Source organism: Colias eurytheme, chromosome 17 (assembly GCF_061535395.1).
Source record: "Colias eurytheme isolate Ceu_HAF_F1 chromosome 17, ilColEury1 Martin Lab GWU primary, whole genome shotgun sequence".
In the NCBI taxonomy this organism is placed as follows: Eukaryota; Metazoa; Arthropoda; class Insecta; order Lepidoptera; family Pieridae; genus Colias; species Colias eurytheme.
The window spans coordinates 8,091,370-8,117,153 of NC_142996.1; the positions used below are offsets into that span (position 1 = coordinate 8,091,370).

Sequence of the window (25,784 nt, forward strand, 5' to 3'; positions counted from 1 at the left end):
TGTCGCTCTTTTTTGAACCAAATTGACGTCACGCAAGTAGTATCTACGCCATTTTGTAAGTGTCTACCAAAGTCAGTATTTCTAGACACAGTGTAAAATATAAAATTCGCATGGTTTTGTGTACATTAAATAGTTAAAAATATCTAAAAACTAAGTTAACGTCTTGGGCGTTAATTTCACAGCCACAAAATATGGAGGACAAGGCGTCGTTAAAGGAACTGGATCAATGGATAGAACAGCTAAACGAATGCAAGCAATTGACAGAAAATCAAGTGAAAACGTTGTGCGATAAGGTAATTTTAATAAAATTTTGTTTTCACAAAGATTCATCTTTGATTAATGTATAGAGATCAGTGTTTGATAGGTTAGAGGCTTACCTGTAGTTATATTGAATGATTCATGTACTTACATAGACTCGATCCGAGAACGCGTATGTGTGTTGTATAGTGGTTACTAGTTAATCGTTATTGTAAGATGATGGGTAGTCAATTCCGTGGAAATAATTTTCATATTGGTATTCTCACTCGGTTCATAGAAACTCGCGTATTCATCGGTATACCACACCCAGACATTGAATTTAGATTTCAGTTGATATTAGCCAAATTGAACAAGATATTTTTAGACTAGATACGGAAATGATGCTAACAATTGTTTTTATTATTTGATCCTGATCGTTTCATGTTGGTTTTTGTTTGTTGTTATAACTGATCTATATGTTCAAATATTTTAACAAAATAATTTGCAGCCTAGGTATTTATGTATTTCAATGTAGCTTAATACTTATTAATTACCATATATACATATAATATTATCATGTTTATCATGCAATATATCAATTTATAAACATAATACATATTTCCTACTAGAACATTCAAATATACATACACAAAACAATATAGATTTTGAAAATACTTAAACAGTAAATCACAATAGAAACATTTAAAAAATAAACATAATTAACAGTTTTTATGTCATTTTCCTTTTGTTTTTATTAATAAAGTATTATCTGTAATCATCTGTACAATACTGATTAAAATTAATCATTACTGAAACCTCCTGTTATGTGGATTCCAGTTATTAAATAAATAATAGTTAAATCATTGTAGCCAAAAAATTACAATGCAAAACTGCATTTATTATTAAAAATCGCTTGTTTGTCTATTTTCAAAAGTAAGACAACAATATCATAGAACACATTATAATCAGATTTTTATCATAACTATTTTAATCTATACTCATTAAGAACAAAAGCACTTATGTTTGCCTTAGTAAAATAACCTTTTAAATACAGCTTTTTGTGTGTAAAAAATATACATGAGTAGCTCATATTTTTTTTTAAATTTCTGTTTAAAAAGTTGTTTTAATATGGGCAATTTGGTAGATCTTCATCCTTTAAAATGTATGATGTTTTGGTTCAAGCATACAGTTAACATACACTAATTCATGCTATGAAATACACATATATTTTTATGTTTGGTACAACTATTATTCATGGCAATATTATTTTATATTTCTATCTATGTTGTCCTTTTTGAAAAAAAAAATATTTGTTTTGTGTTTTCATATTATTTTAATGTTACAGAAATGTATTTTAACAGTATTTTTTGTTTATTGTCTAACAGTATAATAAGAAAGTAGAAGATATTTAAATATTAAATGGGTTTTTTCAAACTTGTTCACTTATAAATATTAAAATGGATGCACTCACTTCAAGGTCACTGCCTCATTTCATTATACATAGTTCAATGACTTTCATTCATTGATTTATATTCAATGAATATAACTTTTTTCAATAGTTACCCTCGAAAAAGTATATTTATACATTATTAGATGTTATTTATATTTTTAAGGTAGTTAATGAATTATGAAAATATGATTATAAATTATTCATTTCTTTTGATAAGGATAAAAACTTGTATGGCCTTCTGTAGTATTTCCAAATATTAGTAAACAATTTGGCCATGGTCACTACATCTTATATACATTGTTTATTATTATGTATTTCTATGTACATAATACATATATCAAAGTAAAATATGCGATTTAACAAATTCAGCATTTTGCACAATATTCATGCAAAAAAAATATTTAAAAGTAATTTTTCTTTTATATTTTACATTGTTTAATCATATGTTTATGCCTTAGTGTAATGGTAGGTGTGTGTAATCGGGAGACTGTGTATAGTTTTAGAATAATATACCATCTTTACATGATGTTATCACAATTGCAACAATAAATCTGTGTTTCTTTTTAAATACATACTAAGTTTTAGCTTGATTAGTCACATCAGAATCTAATGAGAATTGTTATGTTACCATCTTATGCAAATTTTTTCAAATTTTTCTTATATGTAAGTAATGTAAATAAACAAATTAGTGTTCCAAAAATAACATTAAGTTATGTATTAACTCAATAAATACTTGGATTATTTACATAAGGGACAAAATCTTGTATTATTTACGGTCACCTGAAATTATGTACAAATAACACTGATAAAATATATTGACAAAAATGTGAATCTCCCAAATAAACAACATTTATCAATTTCTAACTGAAATAAGGTACATATTATAATGAACAATATTGTCAGCATTTGAACATTTTCGAAACAAATTAAATTGTCGATGTATATTTCCTAGATATTGAAGGATAGATTAAGTATATATTGATAGATTTTGAATGAAATTGATTTTATATGCATTTTTAATTAAAATTTCCTGACTCGCTTGGAATAACATTGAGTGCGTAAAGGTTATCTATCTCCTTCATAATATACTATCTAAGTGTATATCTTAATTCTGCTTTATGCATTTTGTGCATATGTAATGATAAAACATTTTGATGAATAGAATATAGTTTACATCCGTTGCTTTTTTCCACGTTTTAATGGTTTTTCTATAGTGAAATCTTAGTTTATTTAAATAGCTTTCAGGATTGTTCTTATTATATTAATTAGATATAAAATATGTACAAACAATGGAACAGTTCATTCTATAGCAATTAGTCTAGTTGATGCTGAGATAAGCTTGTTCAAACATAATATTATTAGTATAGATAACATTTTACATCTCAAAGTCAAGGGTAATTTTTTAAGCAAAAATTTTTATGTTTGTATATTAGGTATTCAATGTATTTACATACAATATAGGTATGTTTGGTAAAATGTCTAACCATGTTAAATAATGTAATACATTTTTTGGTTCTGCTTCTTAGCCATTGTGCAACTCATGTGATGTAAATGTTACATAGTCCTTCATCCGATAAAATGCGTATTACAGTTTTATGTATGCGAAAGAAGTTTACATAACGTTCATTATGAAGCTGAAATGATCATTTAACCTCTGTGAAGCTCTTCTTAAAAGAACATGGAATATGGAATGCCATCAACATTATTTTTTTCGTTTCTTCAAAAGTAAAAATATTTGCGAGATTAATCTAATAATACTTCCTAAAAATATGACGTACTGTGTCAGTGTAGTTCGTCGTTTTGTAATCCATCTCAATTTTTGAGCCATCCCAAGAATGGCCGTAAAAACCGTATTTTACTTCGTAAACTACTGGAATTGCCAGCTGCTTCGTTCCAAGGGCGTATGTTTTTAAGCCAATAACCTCGTTGATATAAAAACCCTAAATACTTTTAAATTCTCTCTTAGTTTGAATTCGATATGGACATAATACTTTCTTTTGTAAACTTCAACAAATTCTTTATTTGGTGGACGCGTAGGATGTGCCATATTTAATTTAGGTCTCGTCTCTAAACTTATACGTTTTTGGTATAATGGAATTTCTAGCTTCTTTCTAAGTTCATCTAATAGGTACATCACTCTATTCTTTATAATATATTTATGTAGGATTATCAGACTCAGACCATTGTACATCTGTTTTACAATATTCATATTGTGCTAAATTTATGACCTTTTCTCTAATTGCAGTATCAAATTAAAATTCCCTCAAGTACATAATATTAAACAGGAAGTTGGATTTCCTGTCAGTAAACTTACATAATCTGAACTAGTATTTATTGTTAGGATAACATAGATATAAAATCTTAATACGATTAGATTAATTTTGGCAGTGCTCTTTTAGCTCAATAATTTTTTGGCATAATAATTTTGCTAATTGTAGAACTACGTTGTGAAATTTTCCATCAAATTATAATTTTTATCACGGCGGATATTGCAGTCTCTGTACAAATAATGTGTCAACTGATGGCACAGACTATCTTTTTTCATTTAAATAGGTCTATTTCAAATGTGTAAATAGTAATTATATATTCGTCTATACTCTAATAAATATCGATTTCAGACCAGTTTTTGATATTCGTAAACAGAAATTCTAAGTACTTTTATGTTTTCTCACGGGTATCATAATATATTATATAGGAATAGGAATATCGAAATGGGAAGTCGCAGGTTACTCCGCTTTTTATACTAGAAAACAAAGGAGACTGTAATATAGCTCCCTTTTGAAAAGCGCAGTATCAGCAAAAAGAACTCGAATAGGCCTTTAAATTCATTCCGTATTTGTATGCCACATTTTTGGAGCATTATTACTCGCTGGCTTGCGAGGCTGTGCTCTAAAAACGTAGCTAAAGTACACTTAGCAACAATACGTGGTCCTGTTTACAAGTGAGTTTTCGCTGCTTTGGATGTAGGGCTTTTCGCGAATCCTCAAAGTCTCGTACACGGTTGCCCCACTTTGATAAAAAAAGCCTGAAAAAGATCTAAAGACAAGACACGTCGCTCTCCAATCGCCGGAGGTCAATAGTGTTATGTAAAAGTTAGATCAATTACGTTCATCTTGTTACGATAGAACTGCTGCGGTAAAGGAAATCTTTATAAATAACCCCGCCCACATTTACATTGAACGACTTAAGGATGTGCCCGCCGCCTGACGATTCCACTCGAGGAAATTGAAGCAGCGTGACTTTTACTTTTGCCTCATATGAAAGAACGGATGCATATTTATATGTAACTTTCTGTGTATAGAATACACTAGTAGACATTGATTGAGTGATGCACATTTCTATTATTATATTTATTTCAATTGCGCTCGTGGATGCCCCCTATGCGTCTGCCTCGATCCAACTCGACTGTGAAGCGAGGGATTGAATGAATCGCTGTGTAATATTAATCAAAAGATTTTATGCTTGATTACAGAACCGACCGTCTGGTTAATTATTCTCGTATACCTACTCGTTTCACCCCTCCGCTTCTTTTTTCTTAGTGAAAATGTTTAAACATGAGACCTTCGTACAAAATATACTGCAAGTTCAACTATTATGAGCATATGAAAGTCAGATATTTTTCGCCGAGAAAGACCCTGAATATTTTATTATTGTGCAAGGCTTTGTTGCTTTAGTGATGATTGTATAAAGTATAAACTATACAAAGATAATAAACTGTATATCTGCAGACTTCATCAATAATAAAACTTACCTGAACAGAATGACCTCATGTCTTCATAGTGCTGCATTAATTAACATTTTTAATTTGTCACGCTCTTAACTAAATTAAGAATGATATATGAATATAATTATTTATGTTTTAAGTCAAGTAAGTAATTTTGAAGCGAGTGAACAAAACAAAGATTTATGGCATAAAAAAGGCACGTTACAATTTACATATGTATGTGATATGCAAAATGAATAATATAAGCTTGAGAAAAATAGTCTATCTTGTACAAAGGGACATATATTATTTCATAAATATAAATATGTAGTTTGTTAAGATATCATTAAGACATTATTGAATGTTATAAAGAGTTCACTAAAGAGAAACTTAGCACATTATTATTATGAGTATTAAATCACTATCACTACACAGTAGAAAACAAAGTCGCTTTCTCTGTCCCTATGTCCCTATGTCCCTATGTATGCTTAAATCTTTAAAACTACACAACGGATGTTGATGCGCTTTTTTTAATAGATTCAAGAGCAAGGTTTTAGTATATAATTTATTAGGTTTTAGACAAAGCGGGCGGTAATAACTAGCAATCATAAAACATTATTGTATTTTTATAAAAATTATCAATTATAGTCCCAACTCCCACTATCTAATCATCAATCAAAATATTATGTCCAATAGTTCGCGCTGTTGCAACAAGTCTATACACCGGCCCTCCGTTTTCCAGGCAAAAGAGATTCTAACGAAAGAGTCGAACGTCCAAGAGGTACAATGCCCGGTCACCGTCTGCGGGGACGTGCACGGCCAGTTCCACGATCTGATGGAGTTGTTCCGCATCGGCGGCCGATCCCCGGACACCAACTACCTGTTCATGGGCGACTATGTCGACCGCGGCTACTACAGCGTCGAGACGGTCACGCTGCTCGTTGCACTTAAGGTACGTGGATGCACACAACTCACAGACGCACGCACAAGCATACGCAAATACATACAATGTTCGCGCTCGCACACACACGCACGCACACATGCGCACACACCCACACACACATGCGTACACAGTTCCTACGTGATTGATACGTAAATCCAACTTGCAAATGTTTTTCTCTTACTCCTCTGTTTGGAAATGGTCGATTGTTATCAAAATTGAAGAATTACTTGGGAAGTTATTGTGACTTTATAGGGATATTTAACTTTGGAAATGTTCATTTTCTAAAGCTCGTGTATAATCAAAGCTATCATTGGTTTATTGACATTCAATTGGTAATTAATAAAAAATACATAAAATACACTCGAAGACATCGATCTATGCACAATGTTAATTCGAGTGACGCGCGACAAAAAGCAACAAACCTGTTAACTGTAAATGGACGAGACAAGTTCTTGATTGGTGTTTGGGAGAAACAATTGACGGTGGCAATTTTAATTCGTACATAATGTGCCTATGTTTTGTCACGTACAGCTGGAGTTTCTATACAGTTCTAAAAGAACAGTCTGACTAAAGTTTACGTGATAAATTCTTAAAGGTATATTGAAATATGTAGATTGTGTGCACAATCTCAGCTGCTAGACTCGATGCATAAGTAAATGCCGCTTTTTACAGAACATATTGCATTTTTAGACCTGAGACTATTTTAAATTTAAAACTTCTTATCCCATTGTGTTAAGTTTCAATCCTTTTTTGTAACTGTTTTAATGCGATAAAAACTATGCATTTCAATGCAAAGTTCTTTTATAAAAATTCAAACGAAAATACTCAGTTTTTCATCTCAAAATGCAATTATACTCGAGTTCAGTTGCTGCACAATTTTCAGGAGCTTCAATGTTTTTAATAAAGATGAATTTATGCGGTTGTGAAAGTTATATCATTAGTTAGCTGTGTATATTTTCCTAAAATATATAGTACCTATGTTTAAACTATAGCCTAGTGAATAGCAAATATTTTTATGAATTCATTAGATTCCTTCATACATTTTTTCCACGTGTATTTTATACGTGTATATTCCTTCCACGTTCCACGTGTATATTCCTTCATACATTTTTTATTGAATTAAATATGTAATTTAATATTAAAATAAATTGAGCTTATACAGCTTCATGATATGGCCAAGATATATCCTAGGCATAGGTACTTAACATAATTAGTAGAATTTGAGTACATTTCTCAAAGCAACGGTAAGCTAGTTGGCACTGGTCTTACAAATAATAAATATGTATCTTAATTGCTCATACAATATAGGATTATAATATAAACATTGTCATTGGTGATACGCTCCATGTGATAACAGTTCACTTGACTCATTTTCGTATGGATTCATTGTGAAGGCATCCTTTATAAGTTGTATAACTGCGTCATCTGTTTGTAATATTCGTCGAACACATTCTGTCGGTAACATGATTGCATCTATTGTTTTAATTCTGTTTCCTATATCTGTACCAGATTTGTTTATAATAACCTAATTGATGGCCAACCGTGCGCACTCTATTGGGCTTATGTAAAAGCGTTTTGGTTGCAGGTAGTTGTACATAACTATCCTCGTTTTGCGACTTATCAAAATATATGTTGTCAATGTAAAGGACATATTGTACCAGACGCTATATAAGATTGATTCGAATTCTCATCAATGTTCTTCCATATAACCATTAAATCCATAAAAGGCTAATTACATATTGTAAAAACTCCAATTCTCGATATGTAGTTCAACTATTTCACTCATGAATAATTATATATTTGCTAATTGCTACTTAATAATAGTCGTATACAAAGGGTGCATTAATGAATGAGAGGTAAATTATATCGAATTACTGTACGGGCACATTGTAACAGAAGACACGCACTAATAAACCGAGAGAAATCCTAGCTTACAAATCATTGACCGAAGTGTGAGCGCTTTCTAGGTGAGAGGACGTGATGATAAGATTTGGACGTTAATATCGCTTATCATTAGCGTATTATCAGTCAGTTTGCTTTCATCAAATATACCGTTGCTCATATCTATTTTTAATGTTTAATGTATCAAACAATAACAAGGGATTCTCCGATTGTGCGAGATATTTTAATGACTTGTTTTCCTCCGCCTTCAATTAATGAGACTGATATAATTAATATAAGTTGTTTTTTTTTTCATATTTTAAAGATAATTATTTTTAGTGGTAGCGGTTTGTAACAGCATATGCATTATGCATACTGCTATTACTATTATAGTAGAAAATAATAAGTTTCAAAGTAATTCGTAAGTAAATGGAACAATAATAATAATAAATACTTTTCCCCAAAATGGCGTTGCCACACTTTTCCATCGGTATTTTTAAGCATTCTTGATTGACATTTAGCCTTCACCGACGTGGTCACGCGACGATATATTATATTCTACGGAAAACTATAAACCATGTCAACTTGTGGGCGCTTAAATTTGTTCTTCAGAAAATGCACTTTTTTCCTTGAATTTATGGGTTGGAACGTTTTGGCTGATGTCATTTCATTCTGTTAACATTATCGTCCCTGAAAATATTTATTTAAATAATGTTTAGGCTACAAACTTCGTTGTTGCACTAGGCAGCCAAAAGTGTTGGAAAATACTCGATACAAAGTGTACACTATAATGGACATTCAATAGTCTCGTTACACTGCACTGGTACTCTGTACTGTGATGATACAAGTAACAAGTTATAGTGTCATTGCTGCCCGTCAAGACTACATGACCTGTGTCCCAAGTTCAATGTACGTCCCGAGATAAAGTGCGAATCATAATATGTAGTGTTGCCGCTCGATAGTCCACTATCGATAGTCTATCGATTAACTATCGATAGTTGGGGAAAAGCAATAGTATCGATAGCACTATCGATACTATCGATAGTGTCGATACTATCGATAGTCCTATAAGCGTAAATACTATCGACACATAGCAATACCATCGATAGTATCGATACTATCGAAGCTCAATATCGAACGAACTATCGATACTATCGATAGTGTCGATACTATCGATAATATCGTCCCATCGATAGTGACCTTTTTCTCGATAGTATTGCTTTATCAATAATATTAAACGATCCCACAAAACAATAGGAAAAAAAGAAAGTCTCTTTATTACAACGATTAAACCAAATACTAGTCTTAACTTTTAAACTGAGTCATAATATGGGTCGGTGGCACTGACTGACCCATTATACCAAGAAATCGTGAACAATACTATTGCACAATTTACTACTATCGATAGCTCAAAACTATCGATAGTATCAGTACTATCGATAGTAGGGATGTAACGATACATGATTATGCCGATACGATACCGATACTGATATTTGTAGTAATGTATCGGCGATACCGATACCGATACCGATATCGTTGGCTTGGTAGAAAAATAAATAGTGAATTATGCATAAAAAGTTACCAACATTTAACAGAGACAACTGTTAATCGTATTCTTTTAAATAAAAATGCCAAATCAAAAAACAACAAAACCATTTATTTTAGTATTATTATTTTACAAAGTCAGTTAAACTTTAAGTAATACACATACAATCAGTACCTAATAAAAGTTTACTATTGGTAGAGTTTTTTCAGAAAACAAAGTGCGCACGCGCGGGCGGCCTCCCGCATCGTTCATTGGGCGCGGGTTTTTGAATTTTTTGATATCAAAAAAATTGGTTGTTTGTAAAGTAGGTTTACGATCGAGATGTTTACGTGATAACATAATGCAGTGGCAGCGCTCGAGATGAAACGGGAGATCGGTCCGTCTCTCTCTCGTTATACCTGCGATCGCGCTCGTGAGGTTTTGGTGTGACACAAGTTTATGAACATGTCACCCGACTAAAACGATTTTAAAAACGTTATCACGATAAAAATTAAAAAAATTCAAAATTATTTATTTCTTTCCTTTACATAAACAAATTTGTGATAGTAAGCAAATAAAATGCTTGTGTCAGGAGGTTCCGCTCTTCCTTAACACTATTACAGAAACAGAAATAAAACAATATGAATGAATACAATGCAAAAACATAAAAGAAAAGAAAGAATTTAATAAAAAAATATCGGTATCGGTTGATTTATTATCGGCGATACCGATATATCGGCTTGCCGATTATATCGGCCGATATATCGGTATCGGTATCGGTATCGTTACATCCCTAATCGATAGTATCGATTGTAGTTGCAATATTCAGTAGCAATAGTATCGATACTATCGACAGTATCGATAGTATAGCAACTATTGGCAATCAATACTATCGATTTTATCGATACTATTGCAGTTCATCAATAGTATTCCATGATTAACGCTATCGGTAGTATCGATAGTATCGATAATATCGATACTATCGATAGTGCTATCGATATTCTGACTTATTTTCAAGGTCAACTATCGATAGTCAAACTATCGATAGTTCGGCAACACTAATAATATGTATCGTTGACAATACTTTTGTTGTGAGCGGGCGTGGCTTGCAATAGCCTCTGACTTTGTTTCGGAAGTGATGTCTATCTTTTATCGATAGTTATAACCTAAATAACTAAGAGCGTATACGCACTATGCGGGTAGCCGCATTGCGGGTAGCCGTCCGGCTGACCGCAAGCACAATTATGTACGTAATATTCATTTCTATGCGCACTGCGATGCGGCTACCGCAGACCGCACAGTGCGCATAGAAATGAATATTACGTACATAATTGTGCTTGCGGTCAGCCGGACGGCTACCCGCAATGCGGCTACCCGCATAGTGCGTCTACGCTCTAAGGGTTAGTTAGTATACTGTATACTTACATACTTACATCACATTATATGGGCGCAGAGCGTTCTATGTTTGTTTTTATTTTTAATCAAATTTAGGTGATATTCACTGATTTTTTTCGTGTCGTATAACTGTAAATGGAAGACACAGGCTCCTGAAAAACAGTTCTTACTATCTTAGGAGCCAGGGTCACTCTAATTTGTAAAAAAAATTATGTGAAATAAATGATTTATTTATTTATTTATTCAATTGTAGCTTTCAGCATAAATATTATGGTTTTTAAATATTATGGTGATCCTTTTAATTCTTTATGTGCATGTTTTATTCATATACATTGATTGTATTTCTCAATTTGAGCTGAAGTTGTAAATGCTCTTTGAATCCACTGGGCGGAAAATTCAAATTATCACTGTATAAAATTCTATGACATCATAGTTTGGTTTTTGAATGTTACACATTTTTTGCATGTTTACAGGGAGTTTGCGTTTCTTCTGTATAGATATAGCTTATTAGTGAACATTATCCACTAACAAGGTTCACCACATACTGATTAAACACGACACAAATTTTACAAATTGTTCGCTCTAGTAATTAGTAACTTTACATTGTGTCAAGCGTCCAAGCGGTAGTAGCTATCATGACGATCTTTGAGGAAGTCTTGAAAACACAAAAAGTGTTAAAACTACCTTTATAGTTTATAGCAAACAAAAACTTATCTCTATACGGAACAGTGACAATATACACGATAGATATAAGCGATATTCTAACTTGGTACAAATCAATATAAGCAAATAACGCTGCACATAAGTAGGTCATAACTGCAGACGTTTGACCTCAAAATCACAACGATGAATACAAATGAATGAAATAATTAATGTATAATCGATCGAAATAAATCGTTCAGAATCCGAGTTATTAAAATGTATAAGAACATGAATATTCTGTAGGTAACTTGTAAACGCCTTGCATGTTTTTAAAACCTTTTAATTTTAAAATAACTGGATATATGAACACACTCGTTTTAAAACCACACAATACATATAAAATATTTGTATTTTACAAGTATTCTCATTTAATTATCATATGAACTACTTAGTCAAGGTCGTTTAGCTCAGCCGTGACTGCGATTAAATATATGAAAGAATAAAATATTTCACTGATAGTTATCAGAATTTAATTGGTTTACGTTCGTCGGAACTTCCTTTCTTGTTCCCGGTACATGTGTCATTGCATACGCGTAATCAAATATTGGCACATACACATTGGTATCACCCCACTAAACGTAGTTTGAATGATAGCTTCACGTGCTTAAGGCGTGTAAAATCGTGGGATTTTATTAATAGCTTCTGAATGTTAAAACAAGTACATTTGTATTTGCAGAAATTCGGTAAGATTGAAAGCGTTGTATAAATATTGTTATTTGTTTACATTTATGAACATGTAAAACAATTATTATTTCAATGATCTTTGCAAATATCTCATATGATTTGATTGCACACAGTAATTGGTTTATACAGGGTGTAATCGTATGGGAGAGTTTCATGTAACATTTTTGGATAATTCTCGTTTTATTTTTAAAAAGTTATTATTGTCATTTTACTCATTAGGTTCTTTCAATATCAGTTTAAAGTTTTTTTTTTTATATCTGTTATAGTCACGAAATAATCGCCTCTGCACATTTAACGATTACACCCTGTATAATTAAATAACAATTAACAACAAAAGCAATATGTTCCATAAACGCACAATACTTGAAGTACAAAGACACTATGAATTACTCAATGATTTAACTGCAATTTTTTTATTGTCGACTACGTCAGCAACACCTAAATAAAACATCAACAATAAGTTCTACAAAACGAAACAAATCTATATTACATCCCAGTATTCTATCTATAGGACACTGCTTCTGCTTGACCACCAGGTTGTCTACCGCTACCTTAGCGATAAGGCACATCCCATGCCCTTTATTTATGTGTTTATGTTAAAATATTAAAGAAACCCGTACCGACTTCACATCATTCACAAAACATTGCAGGTCAGATACCGCGAGAGAATAACGATCCTCCGCGGCAACCACGAGTCGCGTCAGATCACGCAAGTGTACGGCTTCTACGACGAGTGCCTCCGCAAATACGGCAACGCGTCCGTGTGGAGGCACTTCACGGATCTGTTCGACTTTCTGCCGCTAACGGCATTGGTTGATGGTCAGATCTTCTGCCTGCACGGTGGGCTCAGTCCGTCGATCGACACGCTCGACCACATCAGAGCGCTGGACCGCGTGCAGGAGGTGCCGCACGAGGGGCCCATGTGCGACCTGCTCTGGAGTGACCCCGATGATAGGTGAGAAATAAGGAAAAGCAATACACACACAAACACGTTAAGAAAAGACAAATTAACACAAGTAATTATTTATAGGTTTACAAACAACACTGTCGAAAGTGTTAGAAATCATTTCGGTCACTGTAACCGGACAATTTTAAAAATTGGTCACAATAAACGACATGTCATAAACGAAGTCATTTTATCCGACTTTTTGTAAAGAATTTTATATGAAAACCAACCTTGGTCAATATAACCGGAGTCATAATAAAAGGATTCTACTGCATATGAGTCTTAATTCTTATACATATAATAATTATGGTGTTTATCCTAATCCTGGTAATAATGTTTCTGGGATATAAAGCAAGATGGATGAATTATACGAAATTCAGAAATATGTATATTGAACTTTGTGTAATGCTTTTAATGCAATGGAGCTTAATTTATGATTGATTCATTATATATATAGGATTGCAAAAGTAAATAACATCAAAGTATGAAGACTCATCAATTGCTGTGTACAAAAATATCTCAATTAAAGTGACTGGTTAAAATAGTTAGGATAAAGATGAAAGATAACTTGAGATATGCATATTGCATATGATGCAACACGTGCTAATTTTTACAAAACTAAAGCAATTATCACTCATTAGTATACACATGCTAATTTCAATGTCGTGTTCTGTACACAACTTAATGTAAAAAGAAAACTAAATACTACTTTTATGTATACGAAAATATTTTGAGTGTATTCCACTCTTCACTAGCAAAGCTGTCCTATAATTCATAAGGTGAAGAGTTATAAATAAATATTTATTTTATTATAAAGCATTGACATGCAATTTTTAATCATAAAAGTATTTAAGTGCACAAAATTGCCGAACCCTACTTATCATAAACGACGTCAAACCCAACAGCTAGTATTGTTTATCAAGACATTTCTAACGTTTGATCCAATAAATAGAAATCAGATAAAACTGCACAACATTACGGCTATATTGCACCGTCTAAATCTGGCCCACATCTAGATATCGACGGAAATAGCTGTCCACTATCGATTTTATTTATGTTAACTATTGTGATGTTAATAATAATCTTGTGAATGCTATTACTGAGTAGATATGATTGTCTTATATCTTACTTATAATGTACTAGTTTTGCTTCGCGGTTTTAGCGAAAAGCGCGTATACTATTAAGGCGAATCAGTTTGCTACTTTGAAGACTAATTGTTATAAACTTATTTATTTATTTATTTAATAAGGTGCACACCACAGCTGACAATTTTGCCTCGTTATACACAAATTTAATTACATGTTGCGGTGAAATGCCAACCAATTAATTGTATGCACACAGCATAGTTGAGGGAAAAAAAAATTATTAAAAATTACATTAATTAGCACAATTCATAGATCAAGTAAAATAATTTCCAAAAATACATGCCATAAAATAAGTTGAATCTAATTAATCATAGTACCTACAGATAAATATCACATCAATATAGCTAAGTACAGTACACTAAATCACTTAAAATATAGTTAAATCAATAAATACCTACATAACATTCAATCACATAAAATACAATTCGTTACATTCCATCACAGTATAACAATAAATTATGTCTAACAATTAGTAAAGTATCTAAGAAACTATGGCAGTCAAAGATTAAATTATCAACAATTCATTCAAACAATTCAAACAATTCATAGATCAAGTAATTTTTTTGTTTTTAAATACATGTCAAAAAGTAAATTGGATCTAAATTATAGTACAGATAAATATATCAATATAGCTACAATACATTAAATCACATAAAATACAGTAAAACCAATAAATACCTACATTACATTCAATCACATAAAATACAATTCATTACATTTCATCACAGTATAATAATGAATTATGTCCAATAAACATTAAAGTATCTCAGAACTATGGAAGTTAAAGATTAAAATATCATAGAACTTGTAGATTAGACTTGAGCACGGTTTTGACCTGATTTTTAAATTTACCCAGTTTTGGATCAAATACGTCAAGTTCTGTGTTTGGCTTACGCGAAGTTAAATCATTATACAAGCGACACATACGGACCATGGGATTATAGAAAGAAGTATTATTTTTTAAAACATTTATGCAGAAGAGAGAAGGGTGTCTGGGATTAGGTTTTATGTTAAAATTAAGAAGTGAGAGCAGAGTTGGACAGTCAATATGAAAGTGTATGATATGATGAAGAAATAAAAGATCCTGGTACTGTCGGCGCGTTGAAAGTTTCGTGACATTAAACATCTCCAATTTATCTTCATAGGATATTTTGTCTCCTGCGTTGAATCTGTAGTTTACCAATCGAAGTGCTTTTTTCTGTACTCTCTCGATACGGTCATTATGAATCTGGTAGTAAGGTGACCAAATGATTGACCCATATTCCAGATTCGTGCGTACCAGAGTATTATAAAGGTAAAGAAATGTAGATGGTCTGAGGAATTCCTTTGAAAATCTAGAAATAAAACCCAATATACGGAGCGCTTTTCCAATCATCTGGTCATAGTGGTCACGGAATGAAAGTTTTTGGTCAAAAAGTATACCTAAATCTTTAGCAACGCATTTATTTTCTAAAACATGGTCATTTAATTTGTATTGAAAATTGATAATATTTTTACTTTTATTGGTGAAAGATATACTAAAACATTTATCAAGGTTGAGAAACATTCTATTGTTCTTGCACCATTCCAGTAAAGTATTGAGGTCCATTTGTAGTTTATGACTGTCATTTTTAGATAGAATAGTGTTAAAAATTTTTAGGTCATCTGCATAAAGTAAGCAAGGACATTTGAGGGTTTGAGCAAGGTCGTTAATAAACATTATGAAAAATAAGGGACCTAAATGAGAACCTTGCGGTACTCCAGAATAGGCAATAAAAGGTGAGGATTTATGACCACCAATCACAACTATCTGACTTCGTTTCGTTAAGTACGACTTTATCCAGCGAAAAAGGTTTCCATGTATGCCAAATGAAGATATTTTGTTGCAAAGAACCTCGTGATGGACCTTATCAAATGCCTTTTTAAAGTCGGTATAGATGCAGTCGACTTGACCGCGTTTAGCAAATGAGGAGCATATAAAGTTTTTGAATATAAGGAGATTACTGATGGTCGATCTCCCCCTGACAAATCCGTGTTGATTATCGGAAATAAGAGATTTTATATGGCTATAGATTTGGTCGTAGACAAGTGATTCAAATACCTTAGCTGTTGTCGATAAAAGACTGATAGGTCGGTAATTTGTACAGTCAGAGCGATCACCCGACTTATGTATAGGAACCACATGCGCTTTTTTCCATTCATTAGGGAAAATTCCAGTTCTTAACGACATGTTGTATATTATTTGGAGAGGTTTACAGAGTTCCCCTGCACAAGTTTTAAATAGTTTTGCAGGAATGCCATCTGGGCCCATGCTTTTGTTAGGATCTAACTGCTTCAATTTTAATCTGACTTCGTTATCTGTCAGTGTGATCTCCTGAAGACAATCTGTAGTAAAACTGGTACCTAAATTTGTATCGATATTTGTCTCCGACTTCTCGTAAACAGAGCTAAAATACTTGGCCAGAAGATCACAAATTTCTTGACTGCCAGATGCCATCAGATCCTGGAATTTCATGATGTTAGGGTACGTAGTAGTGCCTTTCTTTGAATTCACAAACCTCCAGAAGGCTTTTATATTAGAACCAATCTCATTTTCTATGGATGTAATGAAGGTAGTGTAGCAAGTTTTCATTAGAGATTTAGCTCTCGTCCGCAGTAAGGTAAAAGTATCGTAATCGCGCGGATTGGCGTATTTTTTAAATAGTTTGTGGTACTTATACTTTTCTCTAAGGCAGTTTATGAGAGCAGGAGAAAACCATACGGGATGATTACTTTTGGAGATAGAAGTAAGGGGGGTATACTTTTTAATTACCTCAAGCAAAGTGTTATAAAAAATTTCCAATGCTACATCAACATTCACTGATTTTGATAATTCTGCAACCCAGTCTATTTGGTCAAGGTGAGATTTTATTTTCTGGTAGTCACATTTATTATAGTTTAGTCGTTTCGTTATTGAACTTGCAAATATACACTCAAACTAGATTAATTCTAGAAGTATTAGTTTTGATATCAAAGTAAACATAGAAAGTACATAATAAAAATAATCTTATCTCAATAAAAGAAAAGCATTCGTTTTTATTTCGCAATATTTTCAACATCGTCACAATCTTCATCATTCTTGGGAACGTCGCTGCAAAGAAAGTCAAATTAATAAATGAATGAAAAATTCAAAACGTACTAAGCGCGTGTAGTATTTTTATATACACTTCTATAAGTATGTAAATTCTACATAAAAGTAAAGAACAGATGTTAATACTTTTGATGTAGATGAATAAATATAAGCCATGTTTCCTATGCTAATGTTTGTATTATAAATATTAATTCATGATTCCGCAATTAGGTTAGTCAAGTACGTACATGTTCTTGACAACACATCCTTGGTCACTTTTATGTTTGGGGATTTTCATTCCAAACCTACAACATATTGGGGCATTTCACGCGAAGCGGACACAGATTTCAGGTTCAGGTTTCAGATTTCGGTTATATTTTAGTATGTTACAGCTGTATAAATATATCCTCGGTTATGTATACGAAATATTTTTTCATTTAGAAGCTTAGTTTTCAAAATACAGGCAGATGTCAGTAAGCGCGAGGCATGCGCGACTTCGAATGTAATTATCAGTTCAAGAAAAGGAATTTTTAAATAAATTGATGACTGAATAAAAATATTTCGTATACATACCGAGGATATATACAGGAGTAACATATTAAAATATAACCGAAATCTGTGTCCGCTTCGCGTAAAATGTCCCATATGCACTTTGTTTATAGAATTTGATGATAAATTGTTTATAAGTGGTGTGTGGTATATTATTGCTATTTTGAATGATATTGTGGTTAATATGTAACATTTGACCTTCCCACAAGGAAATTGCATATACTTAATTAAATATTATATAATGGTTTGCTTACTATTGCGCATTGTACCATCAAAAATATATTTGAAACTTTATTCAAGTGCTTTTGTAAACAAAATACACAAGCAGTGATATTATATTGTCCACATCAATAGGATCTGTGATCCTCTTGTCCTAGAATTTAGATATCATTAATTTTAGGCAAGTTCTAATCCCATATTTACGAAGATTGAAACTACATTTACAATTTAAAGGTATTTTTTAAACAAAACCAAAAATAGCGATGATCCCCGCCAACATCAGAAAAAAAATCAAATTTCGAACCCACAAAGCAAAGGCTTTCCTCCATACAGCCACGATTTGACATAATATTGCGTCCACACAGAGGCGGATGGGGAATATCGCCGCGCGGCGCCGGCTACACGTTCGGGCAGGACATCTCGGAGACGTTCAACCACAGCAACGGGCTGACGCTCGTGTCGCGCGCCCACCAGCTCGTGATGGAGGGCTACAACTGGTGCCACGACCGCAACGTCGTCACCATATTCTCCGCGCCCAACTATTGCTATAGGTAACGTGGTTTTTTGATGAATAAACATATTCTTTTTGACGTGACAACGTCTTATAATTCGATAGCGCCGGCTGCACGCACGAAAAAACATGACTCATGCGGCGTTACCTCGCTCTGAGGCGTTCCATGTAAGGCTTGAAGTGCAAGCGAGAGCGCGGAACGAACGACAAAGAAGCACAATCGGACGTTGTCACGTTCAACTATCGTCAGTTAACCGACTTTACAGACAACCATTTTTTTTTATTTATTTGGAGTTTACTTCAATGTGAAAAATTATTTAATGAACTTAATTTTAATTTAGAAGCTTTTTGATATGGAACAAACATTCTTCTGAATTTTTTTTAGAATAAAACAGGTAAAAAAGTCACTTCCTTCATTACACTGTGTTTCTCCAATTTATTTCTTATTGCTTGAATGTAGTGACATAACAGAAATCTAAATGTATTATATTAGTGATATAAATAAAAAGGTTAAGGTAATTATGGTTCATTAAGTATTTATTGAATATTATTACGCAATGAAGTAATATTTCATGGCGTGATTAAATAATTACATGTTTATTATTATAAGATTTATGTAATAGTTATTGTTTGTTTACAGATGTGGTAACCAAGCCGCTATTATGGAATTGGATGATGCGCTTAAGTACTCGTTGTAAGTATTCTAATCTGTCCTGCTAATTAGTCGATTTGCATTTGAGTTATAGTTACACGTGGCTTGTGTATTGTGATTGTGTCTTCAAGATATAGAAAGGTAAAAAATTAAAAAAAAGCTGCTTTTAATAGGCATGTTTGTGTTTAAAAAGTATCAAAACAGATACGAATTTTTGTATAAACATTTTAACTTATTTGTAGGACTCATTAATTTTTAAACAATAAACACATTTGGAAAGATTTCGCTCTATGTAAACAAAAGTATGACTGGCTTTGTTATGTCTTCGCTATAAGTATATAAACACTGAGTCACATATTGTTATCAAAGGCTAGATTTCCAAAATAAGTCACCTTTCCGACCTTATTGTGAGGCGCGTGCAATTAGTAATTGTGGTGTGACGTCACAAGACATGTTTATCTGTTTTCTGTTATATGATGAATAGTGCGTTTTATAAAATATGCTGTATTATCGTGGGACTTTAATACTGCTGTAAATATTATATAATGATGTACTAAATAACCGCGCGTGACTTTGCCCGCTTTGTATGAAACTTAACAAATTATCTACATAAACATTCCTCAGAAACCAATATCTATAAAAAACAACCCTCATCAAAATCCGTTGCGTAGTTTTAAAGATAAGCAAGGATAAAAAGCGACAGCAACTTTGTATATTATAAAGTTGCTTCTTCTTATGTTGACTATCTTGTGTTGACTTGTTATGTACTAATAACTGTACTGTTTTTACGTTGAAACTGATTGCTAATTTCCTTCAATTTTATCGTATGCAGTTTAATCATACAAACTTTATAATATTAGTCCAATTATCAACGATTCTGGAATGATTAGAAGCGCAAAGTGATGACTAATATATTTGATTTATATCAAATATATCGAACGGTAATAACCGTCAAATCTGTGGATACTTAAGTTTTATGACCAAACACTATAGTTATCATTTAATTTGGAAATAAATAAGGGTGTATATTAATATTGTGTGTGTTTTTAGCCTTCAATTCGACCCGGCTCCGAGACGCGGCGAGCCTCATGTGACGAGGCGGACGCCGGATTACTTCATGTAGGCTGCCCCTAGGTGTGTATATTCTTTTATTATATGTATTTAATAATCGGCAGATCAATACTTAAATGTTGTTGGGGACTGTTCTATCGGTTTAATGTTCAGATGGTATTGGGCAGAATTAGGGATGTAACGATACCGATACCGATACCGATATATCGGCCGATGTATCGGTATCACCGATTATAAAACAACCGATACCGAAATCAAACAATTCAAAAAACCGCGCCCAATGAACGATGCGGGAGGTCGCCCGCGCGCGGGCACTTTGTTTTCTGAAAAAACTCTACCAATAGTAAACTTTGATTACTGATTGTATGTCTATTAGTTAAAGTTTAACTGACTTTGCAAAATAGTAATTGCTGCTTGCTTTTTGGTTTGGCAAGAATACGATTTACAGTTGAGTCTCTGTTAAATGTTGGTAACTTTTATGCATAATTCACTATTTATTTTTCTACCAAGCCATCGATATCGGTATCGTAATCGTATCGGCAAAATCATGTATCGTTACATCACTAGGCAGAATATTTAAAAAAAATAATAATATAGTAGTTAAACAATTGCAGTATGCATGTCAACATTACTTTTTCGGCACGAATTCTTGGTGAAGTTTGTTTGTTAATTAATACCAAGAAGCTTATATCTAATAAACTGGAGATTTCAGTATGAACATTAACTTGTAACAATAAAATATGACATTGAATGACGCCTGTATGTTTTTTTATCCCTTTCACACCTAGGTAGTAAGTTAGGTGTGAAAGGGATAAAAAACATACATATAAAAAACAATCTACTTCTTTAACTATTTGAATCTGAGATACTAGTTTTGAAAATGCTTATTAATTTTTTCTGTTTTAACTATATAAATCAATTCAGGTGTCAAAGGCGCAAGAGATCGGGTTACTCGACTTACCTGTGCACCTTGCGATATTAATTAATACCTTGCTAATATCACCTGTACTTATATTTATTTTTTGTATCTATTTGCAGTGGCGACGTCAACGTCGCAGCAGCGCCGAGCGGGCGGCGCCTGTCTCGCCTGCGGCCCCGCGCCCGCTCGCGGCCGCAGCTCCGCGCGCGGTTCATCTTCACCTTCCGGTACTGGCGCCCGCCACGCGCCGCCCACTGACACCCGCAACCCCCCGCAACACCCGCAACACCCGCAACCCCGTCAACCTGACACATGGCAACCGCGTCGACCCCCCGTAAACCATCACATGGCAACCGTGTCGACCCTCCCTTCAACCATCACATGGCAACCGTGTCGACCCCCCGTTGATACTCGATATAGCAACCGTGTCGACCCCTAACCCAACTGCAAGCGTGTTAAATTGGATAACTACGTCGAGACGGACATATAGCAAGCGTGTCGACTCCATGTCACCTAAACAAGCGTATCGACCCCCTAGAACCTTGTCGACTTGTGCAACCCCGTCGACCCCCATCAACATAGCAACGTGTCAAACTCTAAACCAACCGCAAGTGCGTCGACCCCCTAGATCCCTAACAAGCGTGTCCACTTGGAAAACTGTGTCGACCTTGCAAATGTAACCGTATCTACCCACAAATCTTGTAACTCTATTGATTTTAACAACGGAGTGCAGCTTCGACGCAGCGCTATTTTTAAAGTGAAACTTTTATTACATCGTCTCAAACTTTTTGGTCTGTGTAGCGCATGTCGCGTGACGGTCGGCTGCCGAGTAGGTATAAAGCAGTGTTCGGAAAAGTTTCACTTTTACCGTGGTTTCATAAAACCACACAACATTTTCATTTGTATGGAACGTGTTTAACGGTTATGTGAATTTAAATATTATGTAGTAGTTATGATACTACAACGCCTCTAGCGGCTGTGTGAAGTATTAAATATTGTTTAACGTAAATAATTTCTAAATTGTTAATATTATTTGTATAATTTATCAGTTGAAATAAAAATTGTATGTTTTAGCGTGTGTATGAACTTGAAATAATATACAAAATATTACATAAATTCTAGTTTGTATGGGATGCTAATAAACAGGTTTTATTTCCATTTACTTAGGCTCTTTCAAATGTGACCTATTAGCCAAAGCTTATATGATCATCGATATGATGTTTTCTGAACAATAATGTATTACAATACAATTTACGATTGCTATTTGTATAAAAATATTCAGAAGGTTTATTATCGAAATTATTTTTTATTTTTATTTATGTAACTCACATATTACTGCTAGATACGTTGTAATGCAATACAAGTATCGAATATTGTTAAGGTCACGCAAAGTGGTTGACGCGCTATCTTCTATTAAATTTTTACCTAAATAAATGTGTTGATGGTACCAAGAAATAACCAATCTGTATATCGCTTGTGTGATCGCTTATGAGGGTAGTCTACAAAATAGTCCCATTTAGTACTGGGGCCGTATTATAACCTCTTATTTCCAGACAGTTTACGCAGTGAATTGAACTGACTGGCAAATTCATATTATGATTGCAATAACCAGCCATGGTTAATTATGGTACATATAATATGAATTTGCCAGTCAGTTCAATTCACGGCGTAAACTGACTGGAAATAAGAGGTCATAATACTGCCCCTGACAACTCTTTAGAGCGATTTTGTTCAACATAAACTGTAGTGTCGACGATTTCAAATACATATAATAAATTGAAACGTGCGTCCATTTGAGAGATTTTTTATACTTTACATGACGTAAAACGGTTGGATTAATATGTCGTCGACGGATCTTTCACACTAAAGGCTATGCGTGTGTTCTTTACGTTATTAAAAAGTGAATGTGCGTCTGTTTAATAGGACTTGTGTATAACAATATACATATGTATTACATATTGATTGCCGGAGACTTAACTTCAACAAAGAGTTGGCCTCGATAATGTGGCGTTTGGAAAATGTATGCGGCGGTTTATAGCGTTTACTTGATGAACAATTTTTTTTTTAATTTTTATTATTATCATTATGTATTGTATAAAACTTATTTATTTAGGTATATGTACTTAGAACACACGCGTACTCTTTGGACCTATGTAGTTGTCAAATTTAATTCTCACATTTTACGTTATAAACGATCTGTTGTAATATAAAAGAAAAATTGTTATTCTATAGTGCGTGTTCGTAATTATAAATTAAAGATGGTGGCTTGCTTGTAACGTGTTTAATGCGAGCAATAAAATGATAATTATTTGCAAAAGATAAATCTTTCAGTCACGCGTGTGCATCCGTGGGCCTTAGCATTCTATTGCTTGCATTGAAAAAAAAAGGAAAACCAAAATGGCGGCGGGATTCCAAATTCAAATGTCAGCAGTGCGTTGCTAAAACTTGCCTTCCGCGCGACATTATGCTGGTATGTTCATTTTCACAAGGACGGACGGCGCGAACACTGTATATGTATTACTTATGTATCAAAGACAATTTAGACCTCATTAAAAAGCGTACATTTGCTAAAAAGTAGTTTTATTTTCCACCAACTCGGAATGGACATACCACCATACAATGGAATTAGACAGGTGGCATTTTCTCATCTAAATGTTTAGTTCGCGTTCGCAATGTTCCGTTTTCTATTGGTTATTATAAATTTACATTAATTAACAGAAATATTGATATGTATTTTTCAGTTTGATATTATTTTTATGTGTTAGTATCGTATGCTTCGCTCGAGCACAATAAAATGACGGGTACATTCGTCTCTGTAATAAAAATAACAATAAGCATTTATTTTCGTGACAGAATGGCTGATTGCGCCGTATATTTAATATATTCGCGTGACTTAGTCAAAGTATTAAAAATGTTATAATATAATGAAGGTTATTATTGGCGTATCGCCTCATTCTGTCATGAGATCCGATTGCATTTTTTTGAAATTGAGTTTGTTCAAAATTCCCTCCTGTTGTGCCACAGTACCTGTATAACATGGAATAAATGTTTCACAAGCGTGGAGCTTTAATGGTTTCGTTTATTATTATAATATTCATTCGATTATTATTTTAGGTAATTATGTAAATACCTATGGATGAAGGCATTGCGTAGGTCGTTAGTGGAGATAAGCTCGAAAATATTCCCTTCCCCTGTACTCTGGCGAAACGAAATGCGAAGTGAACAACTTATCGTAATAATGTATAGCATTTTTATATGGAAATATAATAAAAAATATTAAAGAGGATAAGAGGTTAAATCTAAAGCGGTGTGGGTTCGGCGCACGTGCATTGGGCGGCCCACACCGGATCGTATATTATATCGTTGGAGCTAACTGGCAGAACGTAGCGATGGATCACTTGGAGCTCGGACGGCGTCCGTTTCTTCTGTCAGTGCCATTTTAAATAATAGACGATGAGTTACAATGTGTTACATTTCCAAACTGCACTTCGATTGATTGTGAGCGTGTGTCCTGCATACAAAGAATTTCCCACCAATCACATCGGTCGCCACACGTTTCTTTGATCTAAGTATTAAGTATGTAAGTTAGGTAAATAAATAAATATGCAAAAAGAACAAAAAAATGTACGCGCTTCATTTGTGTGAAATAAATTTTTTTAACATTGACGTTGCACTAAGTTGGTTTTGCTTTCGCTAGCGTTATTTCACACAATCGAAGTTCGTTTTGTAATATAAGGCTTTCCTGGCAGAATGCATAGGTAATAAATATTCAATATAAATGAGTTAAAGAGAACATTTGTGTAGAGCGAATGTTGTGTGACAATGAGTGCAATGTTGCGCAAATTGATAACTTACTGAAATTATACAGTGTTGGCAATAATCTAATTTCAGATAAAACGTATAAAACAATTTATTCTTACAACTGTACTATGCCCGAGAATAGGAATTAGATAATAAATAAAATTAATTATACACAATGTTTCATTGCCGGTTCACCCCATTACTCAAATATTTATATTTTTAGTAACACACAACGTCATATAATATCTTAGTGTTCGTTTCAAATGAGAACAAATTATTTAAGAATGGAAATCATCGTAGGTTTTTGGCACTTTGATATCGTAGGCTCCAATATACCTTTGCATGCATAAATAAATAAATCAC

General features: G+C 33.3%; 1 protein-coding gene across 2 annotated transcripts; it reads left to right on the top strand.

Annotated features, from left to right (window-relative positions):
* On the top strand, positions 1-24,690 carry mts (protein phosphatase 2 catalytic subunit mts). Of its 2 annotated transcripts, none has more exons than XM_090111909.1 (8): positions 1-55; positions 183-293; positions 6,133-6,342; positions 13,171-13,475; positions 18,833-19,018; positions 19,619-19,672; positions 20,681-20,764; positions 21,740-24,690. In XM_090111909.1, exons 2-7 carry the CDS (start codon positions 192-194, stop codon positions 20,751-20,753), a joined length of 930 nt encoding a protein of 309 aa, XP_089968035.1. In that variant the 5' UTR covers positions 1-55; positions 183-191; the 3' UTR covers positions 20,754-20,764; positions 21,740-24,690. The 2 variants fall into 2 exon arrangements, with proteins under 2 accessions (XP_089968035.1, XP_089968036.1); XM_090111910.1 differs by having other exon boundaries at positions 53-71.
* The last annotated feature ends 1,094 nt before the right edge of the window (positions 24,691-25,784 follow it).

What these genes read in the sequence shown, in the direction of transcription:
- mts (XM_090111909.1), top strand. Translation starts at nt 192, where the DNA reads ATGGAGGACAAGGCGTCGTTAAAGGAACTGGATCAATGGATAGAACAG. An exon ending in TGAAAACGTTGTGCGATAAG is followed by an intron (nt 294 to 6,132) that starts GTAATTTTAATA and finishes TCCGTTTTCCAG; the next exon opens with GCAAAAGAGATTCTAACGAA. An exon ending in TGGAGTGACCCCGATGATAG is followed by an intron (nt 13,476 to 18,832) that starts GTGAGAAATAAG and finishes GCGTCCACACAG; the next exon opens with AGGCGGATGGGGAATATCGC.